The sequence below is a fragment of the Neolamprologus multifasciatus genome, chromosome 3 (assembly GCF_963576455.1).
Source record: "Neolamprologus multifasciatus chromosome 3, fNeoMul1.2, whole genome shotgun sequence".
NCBI classification, from domain to species: Eukaryota; Metazoa; Chordata; class Actinopteri; order Cichliformes; family Cichlidae; genus Neolamprologus; species Neolamprologus multifasciatus.
In genome coordinates this window covers 2,731,128-2,749,153 of record NC_140441.1, presented here as the reverse complement: position 1 = coordinate 2,749,153, position 18,026 = coordinate 2,731,128, and the positions used below count along the sequence as shown (strand labels likewise).

Genomic DNA, 18,026 nt, shown 5'->3' with positions numbered 1-18,026 from the left:
TTTGCACCCCAAACACCTCTGCATGCTTATCTCCAAGGCCGAGGTCAGGGGGCACATCTGGATCATACTACAGGACCAGATGTGCTGTCTACACCGGCTTACCCCCACCCCTGTTGCTTTTGCTTCTATGGTGTATTAAGATTCGTTGAGTGCTTAGAACACGAACTGGTGAAGGGATTGGCTGAACAGCTGTCCAAATCCAAGGAATGGGTACGAGTGCAAGGATAGGTTGTGTGTTGGCCACTGTCACCCTAGGAGTAGGGACAGGCATGGGAAGTAGTTGGACACCAGCCAGGGTGCAAAGGTGGACTGGGCCTTGGATGGCCTCACGCTGGGAGCAGGCATGGGAGCAGGTGACAGCTGGACACTAGCTGTTGCTACCTGAGGAACTGATATGGTTGCAGGGACAAGCGGAGCCCTAGCTGCTCTAGGCAACTGGGACTGACTGGACCACAGCGACCACCATTCAGGGAATTGGAAAGGGTGCAGGGGAAGGCAGGGTACAAGCCTCTCTGTGAGCAGGAATAGGCAGAGAGACAGGCTCTAGGATGGTCACGGGAGGGCAGAAACAACCAGAAAGAAAGAAAGCAGGGAAACTATAACTGATATGGGAAAATTTGACTGAACCACACGGCGTTGTTGAGGTGGAACTGCTGAGTGAAATAAAGGTGAAAAGCTGACCTTGAGGAGACAGGCATTTGAGGAGGGAGTTTGTGGGTCGTCTTCTTCCTTCTACTCATCATCATTCTTAGTTTACTGTAGTTCATGAGGTTATGGTATTTCATTCTCAGTAATAATTTGATCCAGTTCAGCATACTCTCATGTTCTGACATGCACACTCTGGACTCTGGACACTGTTTATCTTTTCTTACTTAATGGCGGTAAACAGTCCACAACATTCGAATAACTGTTAAATTGAACTTAAACACATAAAACACTTCATGGTTTATGACACCGGTTGTTTTACCTTTGATCATTTCCCACTGGTGTCAACAAGGAAGCTCTGTCACACACTTCAGCTTCTCTCAGCACTTAACCACACGAGCAGCACCTGTTTTGATGTGGGTGAATGAACGCTCGACTCTGGGAAAAAACAGCTACTGACTCAGGTGACTTCACCATTTATCTGCTTTTACATGTGACTGCTGCGTCTCACACAGGACAACTTTCTCCCTTCACTTTGGTGACTCTGCATCTTCATCAGCTCCTCGTGTGTCGTGTGGAATCCAAAAGGTGGCCAAACCTTGTCTTTGATCTCTCTTTGAGCGACTTGTCAACTTTATTTTTCACCGAACACACATGGATAAAGAACAAAGCAAATTTCCCAAATTTATTTTGGAAAAGGTCAGACATTCATACTAACCTAAATTGACTCACACTATGTACCAATCACATTCTTCCAATGCAGCGATCTGTTGAAGCTGCAGGATCAGTGCCACAGCTCTCTGACACTGTCACTGTCCCATTTTTCAAACAGTGAATCGACCACAGAGACCACAGGTCTAGTGGTCTCTGTGGTCCACTAAAGGTTTAGTGGAAACCAGTGACAACGTTAACTGTAAAACAGGAAACTGAGAGCTGCAGACCTGCTGTGGATCCTGAGTTCCTGTCCCATTTTCAAAACTTTTGATATATTTGAGGTAAAAATATTTTTTCCACGACCACATGTTACGACCTCAAAGTAGTGATGCTGTTTAAAACAAATAAAAACAGAATCCAATGATTTTCAAATCTCATAAACCCATGTTCTCTCAAAGACAGAAAACCAAAAACACATCAGAAGTGTAATTTTGTAATGCTCCTGTACAGCCTCGCCTTTTAACATCTTTCTGTAAATGTCTCTGAACTGAGAACAGCAGCTTTTGGACTTTTTGGGAGTGGGATGTTGCTCCATCCGTGTCTGATGGAGGGTTTTAGCCGCCCAGCAGTCCTGGCTCTTCTTTTTCCTGCTTCTGGTTTCATGATGCTCCAGAGGTTTCCATTGATGAAAGATCAGGACTGCAGGCAGGCCAGTTCAGCACCTGACACTTCTACTATGAAGCTGTGTTCCTGGAATAGATGGTGTGATGAACTGTGTTCATTGACAGTCATTTCTGGAAGTGTTCCTCCTCCAGCTGTTGGTCTTTGTTTGGCCACTTGTTTTTTTTCCCTTTTAACCTGTTTTTGGTATTGTATTGTTAATAAAATATGAGATTTACAAATCTTTGTATTCTTTGTTTATTTACAAATTTTTAAAATTCTTTTTAGAAAATGGGTTTACATTTAAATTTGTCCAGAACAAGAAACTTTCAGATTAATTTAGAGACAGAGGTCAAATATACATGGCAGCATGAAGAGGGGAAAATCTCATCTTCTTCAACTTTTTTCACCCATCTCTCAATTTCTCTTGCATTTATCGCTCATTTCACCTGCTAGATTGTGTACCTGTAGTGTTTATGCTCAGGCTGGAGTAAATCACTTCTGGTTGGATGACTGACATCTTATTGGCTGACTCTCTAATGGTGACCTCGGCATATGTGACATCATTTGTAGAGGCTGGCTGGCATCCCCCTGCAGAAATGATGTGATGCGAATGAACGTTAGGCAAATAACACCGAAGGAGCAGGTGATCACTTCACTGCTGTAGGATGTTTATTAGACCTTCAAAGACAGTCTGATGTTACAGGTACAGGATTCAGAAGCAAAGACTCGTTGATTAAGCAGAGCCATGATGGCAGCATCAGAGTGATGAGTCCACAGAACACTGTTCCCGTATCATACCACCTTAACAAGTGATAGCCAATCAGGAAAAACAACCCAAATTGGTATTTGTGTCTGTGGGGTTTTAGTCTGAATCTAATTTCTAGGGAGTGATCCTAAAATTGAAACCCTGATGGAAGCTGTCTGGACGTAACTTTGAATGAGAGATAAGCCCAGTTTATATCAGTAATACTTTTAATTTTTATGGACCCACTTCCAGAAGTTTTAAAACTTTTCAATTGAGCCATGGGAACCCATCACTCTAAAGATGTTGGGACCCAGTGCTCTACAAAATAAATGCAGGCAGGAAATTAAACAACAGAGAAGAGTCCCTCAGATTTTCTCAAGTGAAATTTCAAAATATTTTAATTTGCTGCTTCAACCAAAAGAGCCCAGGTGGGTCAGACAGATATCATACCTGTGTGTTTCTTCCAAAGAAGCTGAACTAGAACCAAAACCAGAACCACAAGGACCAGAGAACCTACAGTAACTATGACTGGGATGATGAAGGAGGGATTAGGAAGAGGAGGAGGAGAACAGGAGATATGGATGTTTGCTGATGTTTTTGTTGTTGTTGGTGTTGGTGTAGTAGGATCTGCAGGAAAGATATGAAGCTGGGTCAGTCAGTTTGTTATAAGCTCAACAGGTTTAAGCTTTAAGAGGAAACAGTTTTCTGACCTCTGACCCTCAGAAAGCTCTGAGGAGATGATCCAAACTCATCATTAGAACACCAGTAGAGACCTTCATCAGACTGCTGCACGTTAATGGTGATGTTTTTCTCTGATTTAGGTCTTACAGGACGTCCATTACAGTAGAAATAAGCTGCGACTGTGCCACCAGTTTTCTTCTTACAGCATAGTGTGACATCACTTCCTGTCCTCACAGGAAGTGCAGGGATCTCCAGGATCACTTCTTTATCTGAGGAAAAGACCCACAGAGTGATGTAGAGGTGGTATAACAGTGTACTGTTAATCTGATAATGAAATGAAAGACTTAATTACCTGATACAGTGATGTTGATTTCTTCACTCTTCTCTCCAGCTTCACCTTCACACCAGTAAACTCCACTGACTGGCTTGAACTCATCAAAAAAACAGGATGAACCATTTAACCTCCCGAAGCCCCGCCCACCTGCTCCACATGACTCAGTCGCACTTCCTGTGTCCCTCTTCACCGTCCATCCATCAGAGCCCAGCTGACCTTCACATGTCAGAGACACTGAGGCTGCTGTGAAGAACTGCTGAAGGTTTGGACTGACGGTCAGAGAGACTGGAGGACAGACGGACAGTTTCTATCAGTGTTTACAGTGTTTGTCCTGGACCATGGTGCACTTCATCTACTCACCTGCACAAACAGTCAGTGCAGACAGCAGCAGCACACACACACCTGCAACAGGTCAGAGGTCACTGAAAGTCAGAGGGCAGGAGCCTGTTTCAATCTGGTCTTGTTCCAAAAACATCACATTAAAGGGAGGAGACCTTTATTTCACTTTTAAGGTTCCGTTTAGGTTTTAAAAGTACATTTAGACTTATAAACATCACACAAAGCGCCAACTCAGTTTTAACACATGCTGACGAAACTATGTTGGTACACTTGGTCTGAATGAGGTGGATGTCATATCTGTTTTGACAATCTAACACCCTGCACCTAAACATTTCCCAAACTAAGCAGATTTTGGGGAATTGTTGATTATTGGAAGCAGAGGAGAAACTGCTCCCCACTCAGGCTTCATGAAGACTGGATGGGCAATGGGGAGTAAAGGAGTAAAGTTACTGCAGGCAAGAAAAGCATTCTCAGGATTAAACAGTCAGAACTTATAAACCAAAGCCATGGGATAAGGGTTATGTGTTTATTCAGCATCAGCTGCTGAATAAAAACCCGGAGAAGCTGCTTCATTGATTTTTATTCACAGGTTTGAGTCCCAGTTTGCTTCTGTTTGAAGCTCATCATGAGAAAAATAACAAAATATACAAAAGTAAGGTAAATGACAAAAAAACAGTCTCTAGTCCTTTTATTAGAGTCCACATGAAGGAAAGTTTGCTCTCTATAGTGGAAGTGAAGACTACATAACAGAGGCAGACCAGAGGAGCATGTGGTACCTGCAGCTAGCAGCTGTGGTTTCCTGAATGAAAGTTGATCTTTGATAAGAAAAAAGAGGTTGTCTGACTTCTCTACAAGTCAACATGTTACAGACAACAAACTGGATATGAAGGTCCAACTCTCTGAGTCCAGAACACACGATGGATCTGAACTTTCAGATGAAAATAGGTTCTGAGCAGCAAAACGTACAAACTGTTGATGAGACAACTTCAAGTCACATACAAACACACTTTCATTGTCCTTCTTTCACCTGTCAGGAACAAATTTCTCTTCATTTGGTGCCTCTGAGTTAAAAGTGTGAGCTGCCGTAAAAAAACCAAAACATTTTACTTGATTTCTGTCCAACTTGACAAACAAACATCAAATAAAACAACAAAAAACACTAAAGAAGAAGAGTGAACTCTTCTTCTCGCATAAACGTAACTTCAAACTTTGGACAGACCTGAAGAGATTTCATTTTAGAGTCAGTCAGTGAGCGCATCCAGCACACACTCTGTTACTGTGTCATAAGTCTGTGATAAATGAACGCTATGAGTGAATGAAGGATTTTAGCGTTTGACTCACCGAGGAGCAGAGACACAGATGAAGTCTTCATGTTGTCGGGACGACGACTGACAGCAGAGTGACACCTTCAGCTTCACTACTTCCCTGTTAAGATCATCACGCTGCTGCTTCTGGACAGTGAGGACGCGGAAGAGCTGGTGATGCGCAGTTAGCTGATTTGGATCAAAGCTGGCTCCTTATTTGGTACAGAGGAGGGAAGTAGAGGGCGGAGGTGGCTGTGAGCTGGGGTTTAAGAAGCTGCTGTACATCCAATCATCCAATAAACACTTAGGAACTCTTTCACACCAGCAATCAGCAGCATCCACCTGCCTCAACAGTCAACACACACATATCCATACTCACATGTCAGAGAAAGTAGAGAAAGATGCACACCATCCCGTGGGAGGAGCCAAACATATAAAAATATATCACTGAATCTTCTCGATGCCCGCTATGACTCCCCACACCCACTATCAGATCGTTACACAGACAACCCTTTTGAATACAAGTGCACACAGGTGTGTGTCAAGATGAACCGAATCAACCTTTTGGGACTGCAGGGAGGGCACTGGCTGCCTCGAGAGCGAAATGCCGTGACCTGTTACTGGAGATACCACATCAAGAAATCTTTACATGGTATTAACCTGCTGTGCCCAGAAAATGGCACAGCTCATGGTGTGTTTGAAAAGCTGGGAAATCTAATATTGGATCCACTTAAGCTGCAACTGGGAACCAGCAAGGTAACACATTCACATTTAATGTTTGTGAGTGAGCAAGTATTTCACTGAGGCAATTCAGTTCAGGGGGGTGTGCAGGCTGTGATATCATCCACGTAGGCTTCTAGTTGAACAGCGTTGAGCAGCCTCATCAGGAATGTTGCTCGTTCACGTCTGCAAAATTTTTAAATCCAAAACTTCAATTATATTGTACGAAATGGTCAGGTGTGACAAAAGCATGTTTTTCCCATTTTGTGGATAAGCTGTCGGTCCACTGTTTACCTCAGCTGTCAATGCTGGAGCTGAGAAATGTCCACTTTTATTTACTCTCAAACAGGGTGTAAAACTTTGTGAAAGGAGTCTTGTGCAAGTTAATAAAACTCACTGTTGACCGATGACAGCCATGCTGAGGTGAGCTGTCGACGATATGCTAAACTGTTGGTTAGCGTTGGTATTAGCCTCTGTTAGACTCTGCCAGCTGCAAACAGCAGCTAACAAAGGCTTTTCCACTTTCCTTACATGGATCTTTCATCATTTGTTTGTATTCATGTTTTTTGGCAGTTCTAGTAAATTGTAAACTCAAGAAAATCTAGATAAATCAGATATTTTTATAGTACTTAATGTGCAAACAGACTGTTTTTCAATGAGGCCTAATACTTTTTCTTATGTTGAAAGCTGATAGAGGATAGTTTGATGAATATCTGTGAGAGATTAGAGATTCAGAACAGAAACGCTAAGGCTGTTAATGTTTGTCTTTGTACCATTTTTCTTGTATCCACTGATGTTTGTTAATCAATGTACGGTCTGCACATTTATTCTGTGTGTGATGAGCATTTATTTGTATAAACGAAAAAAAAACTAGCTGTCACAACACCCATCCATCCATCCGTTCGCTTCCGCTTATCCTTTTTAGGGTCGCGGGGGGCGCTGGAGCCTATCCCAGCTGTCATAGGGCGAGAGGCGGGGTACACCCTGGACAGGTCGCCAGTCTGTCGCAGGGCCAACACACAGGGACAGACAACCATTCGCACTCACTTTCATTCGCACATTCATGTGTCACAACACAAATCAGTCAAATGTCTGTTGCTGCATTTCTGTCCTGACCTTTGACCCCATGCTCAGACTAAAGGTTCACACAGGCTGGTGTGTAAAAACAGCTAACAATGCATTTCTGTGTAAAGCATCATTTGTAGTAAACATTTAATGCCTGTTTCAGTTTTACAGGAGAGCAAAGGTCAGTGAAGGGAATGACTGTAGTGCAAATCCAGGTGATGTCAGTGATGACGTGACCCTGCTGCCCTCTCCTACACAGAGGAGACATTGTTACCCCAATACTGTCAGGCCAACATCAGCAATAAAAACAGGGAAGATGTGGGGTTAATGTGCACTAATGTTAAAGAAGATTGTCTCACAGGGTTTTAGAGAAGCATTACATGTTAACTACAGTAGTTCCATAATGAAGTGAGTAACACGAGAAAAAGCTGTCCTCTAAAATTCAAACAAATCAAACAGTTGGAGCTGTTTAGTAAAGTGGTCGCCTACTAATATCATGAAAAATGTTTAAGAATTCAAGAAAATGATTTCACTTTCTTGTACACAAACCAAAGAAACTTCCAGACATTTCACCAGAAAAAGATGAATCTGTTGATCTCACAGTTTTCCATGCTTTCATCTCCTCGAGTCTCCTCATGTAGTACAGACTTTACTCGGTCAAGAGTCCAGCTCGTTCAAAACTCTGCTGCCACACTTTCAGCATATTTAAAAAAACAACGCTACACTGGCTACCTGTTATTTTACAATATTAATGGCTACTTTCAAAGCGTTCCTTGAGCTTGTTGAGACGCACATTGCAAATGATGTTACACCCTCAGATCAGAGCCCCCAAATAAAGCTTATTGTTATTATTTTTTTTATTATTGGCTCCAATGGAGAGGTTGTTGTTCAGTTCCACCTGGAAACACAGATCCCGTTTGATTTGCCTCAGGAAGCTCATCTAGTGCAAAACTGCCAAATCAAACATGCTGAGCTACCGGCTCCACCTGTTTATTATTTATTAATAATAAATTATAGAATCTGTTACTGTTTATCTGCAAGACCTTCATTAGGAATCTGGAATTTTTAATCATTATGCTATTATTATCATGACAAAATGCCAATCACTGGCTGTCACTATAAGTCTGTGCTGAACTTTCAGTAATAGCCACTTCCATGCAACAACTGCCTGAAACATAATACACCAAAAATTCATTCTTTACAAATCCCTTTGCAGCCCTGGCAAAAGCCTGCTTATAGTAAATGGTAAAATGACTGTTTCTCATGTAGCACTTATATAGCGCTACTCTGACGCCACAGCCAGGGTTCAGTTTGTCAGCGAGAGATTTTTATTTAAACAAAGGAATAAACTGAAGGCTTATTTTTGGCCAAGACAAACATCAAAGTTGAAGGCAATGGGACATTTGGATGCAGAATGTACACTTTTTAAGCAATGGCAAGAAAAACAGATGACCAGGGCCTTCATACTGAAAAACAGGACAAGCTCTAAATCTTAGCGGGGAGCTGCTCGATCTGGCAGAGAGAAAATCCTCTTCTTCCCATCCTCCTTTAAATTTGATCTGGGAAACTCCATCAATAACTCAGCCCTGATGTACAAGAGAACGAGAATGAGTAGATGGTTAAAAGAGAATCCAGGAGATGAAAAGACAAGAAGAATAGAGGAGCAAAGAAATTATCACAAGGATCCACAGTGGACAAAGGGTTATAATCATATTTTGTGAAGCAATAACTTGTTGGATAACAGCTGAATGTGTACCTGCAGTGTCCTCAGACTGGAGAAAACAACATGTGAGTGTGTATCTGTAATTTTATTGGCTGATTGTCTGAAGTTCATATCCTGATAGGTGACTTGACTCAGACTTGATGACAGTGTCCTTTCTGCAGGAATGAGAAAGATGAGGATTTAAACATGAGACAAATAATAAATGATTCCCTCTAAACTGAAGACGTCTGCCAGCATGGAGCATAAACTGGGTGTCATCAGGACGCTACAACACAGAGCGAACACCCTCCCCACAGACACAGCGGCCAGGAAGAACATCACATCAAGAAGGCCCTGAGTAAATGTGGTTATTCCAGCTAGTGATGTGTCACGAAGGAAACCGCTCTCAGAGCCGACTCTTTGAAGTGAACGACACGAGCCGGCTCCTTATCTCGAGCCGTGGTTTTTTTTTTTCTCTCTCTCTCTCTCTCTCGCACTTTTTTCCGCTTCACTCGCACGCGAGTCTTGTGCTTTGTGCTGGGCAGAGGGGGGAGGGGCGATATTTACACTGGCAGTAGCACAGAAACAGAGCGGGAGGGAGAGAGAGAGAGCCAGGGACAACAACGTCACATTAGAAAGGTATAGTAATCATCCACAACTATTTTCAGTTGCAGATGATAAAGGATTCAGAAAGTTTATTCATGCAGGTCCATATGACAGAGAATATGCATCTTCTTTTTGTTTTCATATTTATATTTATATTTAATTGTGTTGTGGTTTGCAGCGGTTTGTGTTGTTTCACTTTAAATTTGTAAAAGGAAAAAGTTGAAAATTTAAATAGTTAAAAGTTGAAATGTGAATAGTTGGTTTTTGTATTATATGATTTATTTATAACATTTTATGTGGAGTGAATAAATAAAGTATATTTATGGTGGCCCCTACAGACAAAGCACGTACAAACTTCAAATCACGTAAAAACTTCAAAACACGTACAAAAAACAACAGAAGTGCTCCAGGATGCTAGGGGGCAGTGTTGAGCTTTTGTTACCTCGTGGCTACACAAGCCAGCAAGTACCAACGACCAGATTTGGTGTGTGGTAGTAACAGGTAAATGAACATTTTTTTAAATTATTTGAATATATATGAGTGCTTGTGTATAAATACACAAACAATACACACATGCTTTGAATTGTGTAATTTAAGTGATCTAGGTAGCTCTGTTTTGGAAGTTCAGTTAAAGCTAGAAATGTGTTTTGGAGTTTCTTTGGAGTTTGTGCGTGCTTTGTGTCATGGTCCTCGTGCCTCGCTGGCTGACTCTGTGTTTGGCAACATGTTTTGTTTGTTTTTTTTCCTTTGCGCTCTCTCTCCTCTGCTGGGGCAGTGCTCATTACGGGCTCCCGCCCCTGGCCCACGCACCTGTGCTCACCGTCACACACTATTTATGACGGTGGACCTGAACCTGACCCTGTATCTGTGAGTTTGAGACGATCCCTAACCTGGACTTCTTTCTCTGTGTGTATATAGATCTGCCCTGGACCTGAGCGAGCGTGTGTGTGTTTGGAACCCACTAAGAGTGTGTATTGGATTAATCCCTGCTTCCCCCTGGACCCTGGAGCCCCGGACCCTTTCCCCCCCGCCACACTGTATATATATTCTCACCTGGTGTCTCACTGTAATTAAACGCACTTTCTCTTTACCAAGGATACCTGGTCTGCGCATGAGTCCATTTCAAACATTGTGACACTTTGTCTCTAGGGGCCACTGGATATATTTATATATAAACATATATAAATAAAACCACACGTTTTTTTTAAATTAGTAATTCCTTTTGTGCATAATTTTATATTGTTGTTAATAATAAATTAATTAAAGCAACAAAACAACCTGAAGATCCGGTTGGGAGCCGAAAGAGACGGTTCTCTAAAAAGAGCCGGAAATCCCATCACTAATTCCAGCTGGACTTTTGTCAAAACCTGTAGTGATACCGTACGTGTCAGGAGTATCGGAGCAGTTGAGATGCATTTTTTCTAAACACCGGGTCTCTGTGGAATTTAAACCCCAAAACACGCTGCGCCAAAAATTGTTCCACCCCAAGGATCGGGTCATACTTTATTAATAAAAGTGTCTCTATATTTATCTATATGTAAGATAAGTACTCTGCTAAACAATGTGAATGGGGACAGTTTATAATTGAATTATAGTATCTAATTACATAATTATTAAGGAAAATTAATTTTTCCATCTAAAATGTTTCATCTAATGAGCTCTGGGGGTTGGACACACTTTATACCTATTTTTTTGTTCCAAAACAGCAAAGCTGCAACCAGAAGAAGATCCAGAAGACCCAGAGAACCCAGAGCAGCTACAGGTGACATGATGGAAGAGGACGATGTAGAAGGAGGGGAACTGAGATTGGTAATTGTTGTTGGTGGTGGTGGTGGTGGTGGTTTGGTGGCACTTGGTGAAATGGTGGTGGTGTCATAGACATCTGCAGGAGAGATGATAAAACTGGGTTATTAAATTTATTATAAGCTCAGCAGGTTTGCTTTAAACAGGAAGTGATGTCAGTGTTCTGACCTCTGACCCTCAGAAAGCTCTGAGGAGATGATCCAAACTCATCAGTAGCACACCAGTAGAGACCTTCATCAGACTGCTGCACGTTAATTGTGATGTTTTTCTCTGATTAAGGTCCAACAGGACGTTTATTAAAGTAGAAATAAGCTGCAGCTTTGCCACCAGTTTTCTTTTTACAGCGTAGCGTGACATCACTTCCTGTCCTCACAGGAAGTGCAGGGATCTCCAGGATCACATGGTTTTCTGAAGAAAAGACACACAAAGTGATGTAGAGGTGGTATAACAGCGTGCTGTTAGTCTGATGATGAAATGAACGACTTCATTACCTGATACAGTGATGTTGACGTCTTCACTCTTCTCTCCAGCTTCACCTTCACACCAGTAAACTCCACTGACTGGCTTGAACTCATCAAACAAACAGGATGAACCACTGAACCTTCCGAAGCCCCGCCCACCTGCTCCACATGACTCAGTCGCACTTCCTGTGTCCCTCTTCACCGTCCATCCATCAGAGCCCAGCTGACCTTCACATGTCAGAGACACTGAGGCTGCTGTGAAGAACTGCTGAAGGTTTGGACTGACGGTCAGAGAGACTGGAGGACAGACGGACAGTTTCTATCAGTGTTTACAGTGTTTGTCCTGGACCATGGTGCACTTCATCTACTCACCTGCACAAACAGTCAGTGCAGACAGCAGCAGCACACACACACCTGCAACAGGAGGTCAGAGGTCATTTAAAGAAAGACTGAGGCTGCACAGTTTTTTTTTGTTGTTTTTTGTTGTTTTTTATTCTCGCAGGAAACTTTTTAATTTCCTGAAGTATCTGCCACAATCTAAGGAGCTTGGAAAGAAAAGCGTCTGGACTTCTTTAAGTTGCTTGAAGACGTTTCACCTCTCATCCCAGAAGCTTCTTCAGTTCTAAGGTCAAATGGTGAAGACACCCACATTTAAGCTCTGTGGGAGTTTGCCCCTGAGAGGGACAATAGACCCCCTGATGATCCTCTACCTAATCACATGAGCCAAGGTGTGATAATGGGTCACAATCAGCCAGGGTTTTACTGCTACTACTTTGCACTTTCTTACTTTGAGTACATTTCATAGTCTGTACTTTTTTTTTTTACTTTTACTAGAGTTGATAAGTTGAATCAGTACTTCATCTTTTACTGGAGTATTTTTGAACAGTAGTATTTGTACTTCTACTTAATTATGGAAGGTCTGTATTTTTGCCATATCTGTGAGCCACGCAGATTAAACTACAGAAACACCACCGTGCACTGTAACAGGAACAGGAAGTTGTACCATACCACCGAGACAGCAATGCAGGTTAGCCTTTCTTTGCCTGTTTTCTATACATTTTTTAATCAGATGGCAATCAACGGTAAACATCACAGTGCACAGCATTGTAAACAATGGAGAAGTAACTGTGCATGGATGAGCTTTCATTCACGTGCAGAGAAGAAAGTATGAGACTAAGAAGCCACCCTTCAAAAGCACAGTTTTTATTTTCATATTTGCAGCCTGTTTCAGTCATGTCAATGGGAATGGGAACTTTAACAGTCAAAGCAGTCTGTGGTTGTTTGAATACACTCAGTCCTCTTAATGGAAAATTGGCTGTGAATAGAGGAAGTGAAGACTAGATAAAAGAGGGGACGCAGTCAGAAGACCCTGTGCTTCATGCAGTCAGATGCTGTGGTTTCCTGACTGAAAAGATGTTTGATGAAAAGAGGTCAAGTCTCTTTTGTTCTTTTGGTCTTCATGTTACTGACACTTAGCTGGGCAGAAAGTTTAATCGCTGACTTAGTCCAGACAATGGATTCCAGATTAAACTGCTGAGGGGCTGAACCTCTGAGAGGTTTGCAGTGATGATGAGATCAATTTAAACCGAAAAACTTTCATCATGCATGTTTGAAACCATTTTCTATCACTCTTCATACATTTCAGTTAAAACTGTGAGCTCCACTATTCAACATTAACATCACTTCTTGGTTCCTGCCCAACTTCACAGCCACCAATGAAATGAAACCAGAAAGACATAAGAAGGAGAATGAATTGTTCCTCTCGCCTTGACGAAACTTTTCAGAATTTTTAGATGAACTTTAAAGTCAGTAGCTGCGAGCTTGTAACTGCTGAACGTTTGTTTTCCTGCCATATTGTTTGTTGGAGCTGTGGTAAATAAATCGATGATTTTAGTGTTTGACTCACCGAGGAGCAGAGAGACCGATGCAGTCTTCATGTTGTCTGGATGACGACTGAACATCAGTCTGAGCAGCATGAGACGCCTTCAGCTTCAGCACTTCCCCGTTAACAGTCTTCAGTACGTCACGCTGCTGCTCCATCACAAAGAAGCAGAGCAGCTTCTCCAGCAAACGTCAGTGACTGAGATGCTCCGTTGGGTAATTCAGCTCCTAATCTATAATCCTTTTAAAAAACAAATTGCCTTTTCCCACAAAACATTAATTGAACTCACATGTAGTGATAAGGAAAAACAGACTGTATGTGTCCAAGTCCAAACACTAAATGTATATCATCACTTTAGCTCCATCTTTGTAGAAGTAGTCAGTTTAAATCTCGTTTTACTTTCTTAGAAAACATTATGAGTTGCAGCACTTTATAATAACTGAGAAGCTGTAAAATTAAAGGTGTTGAGGTGTGGCAGGCAGGATGTAGGACCCAAACGCAGGACTCAGAGACAGAATGATTAACTAAAGTGGCAGCTTTATTGCTGGAGAACACTCGTATAGAAATAGAAGAAAACAAAACTAGAAACTCAAAACTTAAGCCCAAACTAGAAGCCCGGGAAACTAGAAAGTCAAACCAGGAAAGAGTGAACCAGAACATTACCAGAAGCACATAGAAAACAAAACACAGTACAGTGAGGGTACAACACAACAACTAACAGAGAAACACAGGGCTTAAATACACAAGCAGGACTACGAGAGGATGGGGAACAGGTGGTAACACATCTGGGACAAATCAGGCCTAATGACAGAAGGGAAGCGAAACCAAGCACACTGCACACAGGACAGGGACTATCAAAATAAAACAGGAAACACATGAGGCACAGACTTGATGCTGAACGGAGGGAGCACAGAGCACAGAGACAGGATTGACAAACTGCAACATGAGACACGACTGAACAAGAAAATCAACATGAAGACAGAACTAAACCTTGAGTAAACATGAGGGCTACAGGAAGAAAACCCAAGTACTAGAAATCACAAAACAAATAAGAACTAGAGAGCTAGAAACACAGAACCATAAAACAAGATGATAAACTATGATGGAATCAATGATTAATAATAACACAAAACCAAACCTTGATGTTTAAATGGAACCAGTTTAGTTGTACAGCCATCACCTTGGAAATAAACATTTTGTTATATTTGTTATGTTATTTAAACATTTTAAATTAACATTTTATCATCATCATTACCATCATCGTCTGATAAAGTCTGATAGGAGCAGGCTGCACCTACATTGTTTATACACATACTTTATTCTTTAGTGTGTGTGTGTGTGTGTGCTGCAGGTTGTCTGGTGGGTGTGGTGCAGTTCACCATGGTGACAGAGAGATTCCTCCAATCAGATTTCCCTTCCTACCAACACCTGGACCAGGACAGGTTCATCACACACAAACACTGCAGGTACACACACACAACCTGCAGCATGCTGACTGCTCATTGGTCCATTCTCTGTGATGTAAGAGGGCGTCTGATTGGTTCAGGATGTGAGCTTCCTTCCTGGTTGTAAACATTATGAGTTAAATAAAGCTGGGTTCAATTCACAGGGTTTACCTGCAGTTCTCTCTGGATCACCTGCACATCCTGAGTCTATCTGTTGCCATGGAGACACACTTGAGACACAAGGGGGAGGAGCCAGGAGGGGATGTCACTGCCAGGAAGCAGACAGTAGAAGAAGAAGAGACTGCTGGGAGTAAGAGGAGGAGAAGAGAAGAAGAAGAAGCCGACTCCAGCAACCCCTGGCCCTGTGTCTCCATGGTGATCAGGGTGGAGCAGAAGGAGGGTGGTGTCCTGGAGGAATACAGGGGCGGAGGCAGAGGATCAGAAGGCAGGGCTGAGACTGTGCTTCTCAGTGAAAGCACAGTCTCATATATATATATATATATATATATATATATATATATATATATATATATATATATATATATATATATATATATATATATATATATATATATATATATACAGTGACAGGTGTGCTTTGTGACACGTGCACCTGAACAGGTGTGTTGTGTGTCACGTGTACCTGAACAGGTGTGTTGTGTGTCACGTGTGGCTCTGGGTCAGGTGTAACTCCCACAGCGAAGTAAAACTAAACACTGAACGTGTTTCAGTTTGTTTACAGACGTCAGGCGGTGAAAGCTTCAGCCTGACGAGGAAAGAATCATTCTGCTTTAAATCACACTTACTTTAAAATGAATTCCTCCTGACCTTCACGTGTTTTGTATTATTGGATCTTATACTGAAAGAGTTGATCCATCGACACATTTAAACCTGCAACATTTCACCGTGTTAGTTTGTCATAAATTGGACTATTTTACGATTTCAGTTCGTCTTTCCAATAAAGCTGGCAGCTCTGAAACAGCTGTTCTCTCTGAAGGTGTTTTGCATGTAAATAAAAGTGAAATAATTAAATGTAAGTTCTGTGAACAGACCGTCCAGTGGAGCTCCTCAGGGCTCTGTGCTTTCACCACTTTGTTTTCTATGCTAATGAGTGTCAGAGCACGTCAGCATTAGTCCTTCAACATGGTCACAGCCACTGATGAAGGTGTTCAAATGTGGGGTTTTTAATCCAGGTTTACACTTAAACAGTCTCCATGAAACTCTGCCCTCATTCATCCTGGAGATCACTCGTCTAAACCAACTAACATAAAGAATGTGATGTTTTCAAAGCGAACACGTACAAACAGTTGTTATGGATACGATTACATTTAGGAGCGATGATTTGTGAAATCCTACATGTGTGTTCTAACATGCTTTAATGATGGTATCTGTAACCGGAAGGTTGCCGGTTCGATTTCCGGGCTCTCTGCTCTCTGTCCTGGTCGTTGTGTCCTTGGGCAAGACACTTCACCTACCGCCTACTGGTGATGGCCAGAGGGGCCGATGGCGCGATATGGCAGCCTCGCTTCTGTCAGTCTGCCCCAGGGCAGCTGTAGCTACAACTGTAGCTGCCTCCACCAGTGTGTGAATGAATAGTGGCATTGTAAAGTGCCTTGAAAAGCCTTGATAAGATATATTATTATTGTTGTTGTCATGGAAACTGTTTAAAGTGAAACAGGAGGAGAACGGATGAAACTTTGACTTTGTCTTTATCTGTAAGACAATCAGGCCTTGGATGGACGTCAGGAGTTCTTAACAGCAGCTCGTTGTTCATTCTGATGTTGTTTTAATTATATTTTATATTTAATATCATATATTGGCCTTTTTCAGCTCTATTTGAAGGGCCACGGTCAGACTCCACCTGGGCTGCCGCTCTCAGCCTCACTCTGAGGAAGCCTACAGTCTGTCACAGTGGAAACTACACCGGGGTGGACCGATTTTTGTTTTAGCGTGTTTTGGGGTTTAAAAGCCACAGAGACGCGGTGCTTAGATGCTGTGCTGATGCTCCTGACACGTATAAGACTGGGGAAACCTGCATTCAGCTGAAACTGAAAAACACTATGTCCAGATAAACAGAATCAACTTTGCAGTCCTATGCTAAAGGCTGATCTAAAGAACTCCACACAACAGTTGCAGTTATAACCTCTGGTCTCCTCCCCCTACAGTAAACACCCCCACAATGGAAATACACTAGTACAGTGGCCAAGGGTGCTGACCCCCTGACCCCCACCTCCTTTTAAGGTAGTGTCTGTTTGCCCTTTGTCTGCCCCTCACCCTCAGTAACTCTTGCTTCATGCCCTGGGGGTGGGGGTTGATTGTCCCTCTGCCCTGCACCTCAGTTCTTTGTTCCCATCCCAGGCCCATTTTCTATTTTGTATCCTTACACCCATTACCACAATATTATAATGTTGCAAGCGATCACAATATATTCTCTTTAACGTTGATGTACATTAAGGAATCTATTCTCAACATGATCAAAGCTCTTTTAAAATAGTTTGTACGGCATAAAGAAAAACATGTTTCAGTAAATTGTATGTTGAAAACCACTGTAGACACTGGTAGAGACCTCAAATCATTGTTACTGAGGAATTCTGCCTTAAACAGTTGTTGGGTTCAATATTGAGGAGGGGTAGAGGAGGTAATCAACTTTCATAATAACAACACTGATCCGGTCGGGTGGAGTCAAACGCTGATTTTTTAATGACACGCGTGGGAAGACCGCCGCTGTACGCAGACAGCGCCGATCCCCGACTTACAGAGCATAAGCAGATGCTTTATATACCAAGTTAAAAATAACATTGTCTCCGTCTCCACAGCAGATGCTTCCTGTCAACATTCTGACTTTCACTTCTCGTCTGGAACACCAGACCCACACCCTGCGAGAAACTGTTCCTCTTTTACAGAGACAATTTTGCAGTTGCAAGCAAACATGACTAACCTCTCACCTATAAATGATTCTATCTACTGTGTGAGTGTG

The 18,026-nt window shown here is 42.2% G+C and overlaps 1 protein-coding gene and 1 pseudogene across 2 annotated transcripts; both read right to left on the bottom strand.

Moving 5' to 3' along the window:
• Positions 1 to 1,551: 1,551 nt before the first annotated feature.
• On the bottom strand, positions 1,552 to 5,433 carry LOC146521053 (uncharacterized). The gene is made up of 6 exons (XM_085148662.1): positions 5,403 to 5,433; positions 4,083 to 4,124; positions 3,741 to 4,007; positions 3,418 to 3,657; positions 3,158 to 3,334; positions 1,552 to 2,550 (listed from the first exon to the last, which is right to left on the bottom strand). Exons 1-6 carry the CDS (start codon positions 5,431 to 5,433, stop codon positions 2,405 to 2,407), a joined length of 903 nt encoding a protein of 300 aa, XP_085004788.1. The 3' UTR covers positions 1,552 to 2,404.
• Positions 5,434 to 7,181: 1,748 nt separating this feature from the next.
• LOC146521052 (uncharacterized) lies at positions 7,182 to 13,762 on the bottom strand (annotated as a pseudogene). The gene is made up of 6 exons (XR_014871940.1): positions 13,645 to 13,762; positions 12,095 to 12,136; positions 11,753 to 12,019; positions 11,430 to 11,669; positions 11,143 to 11,340; positions 7,182 to 9,028 (listed from the first exon to the last, which is right to left on the bottom strand). The product of XR_014871940.1 is annotated as an uncharacterized LOC146521052 (transcript).
• Positions 13,763 to 18,026: the final 4,264 nt, after the last annotated feature.

Bases quoted from the DNA above. Each gene is read 5' to 3' on its own strand.
- LOC146521053 (XM_085148662.1), bottom strand. From the start codon at position 5,433: ATGAAGACTTCATCTGTGTCTCTGCTCCTCG. The intron at 4,125-5,402 runs GTGAGTCAAACG...GACCTGTTGCAG, and splicing joins ATCTGTGTCTCTGCTCCTCG to GTGTGTGTGTGCTGCTGCTG. The intron at 3,335-3,417 runs GTCAGAAAACTG...TCTTTCCTGCAG, and splicing joins GAGCTTTCTGAGGGTCAGAG to ATCCTACTACACCAACACCA.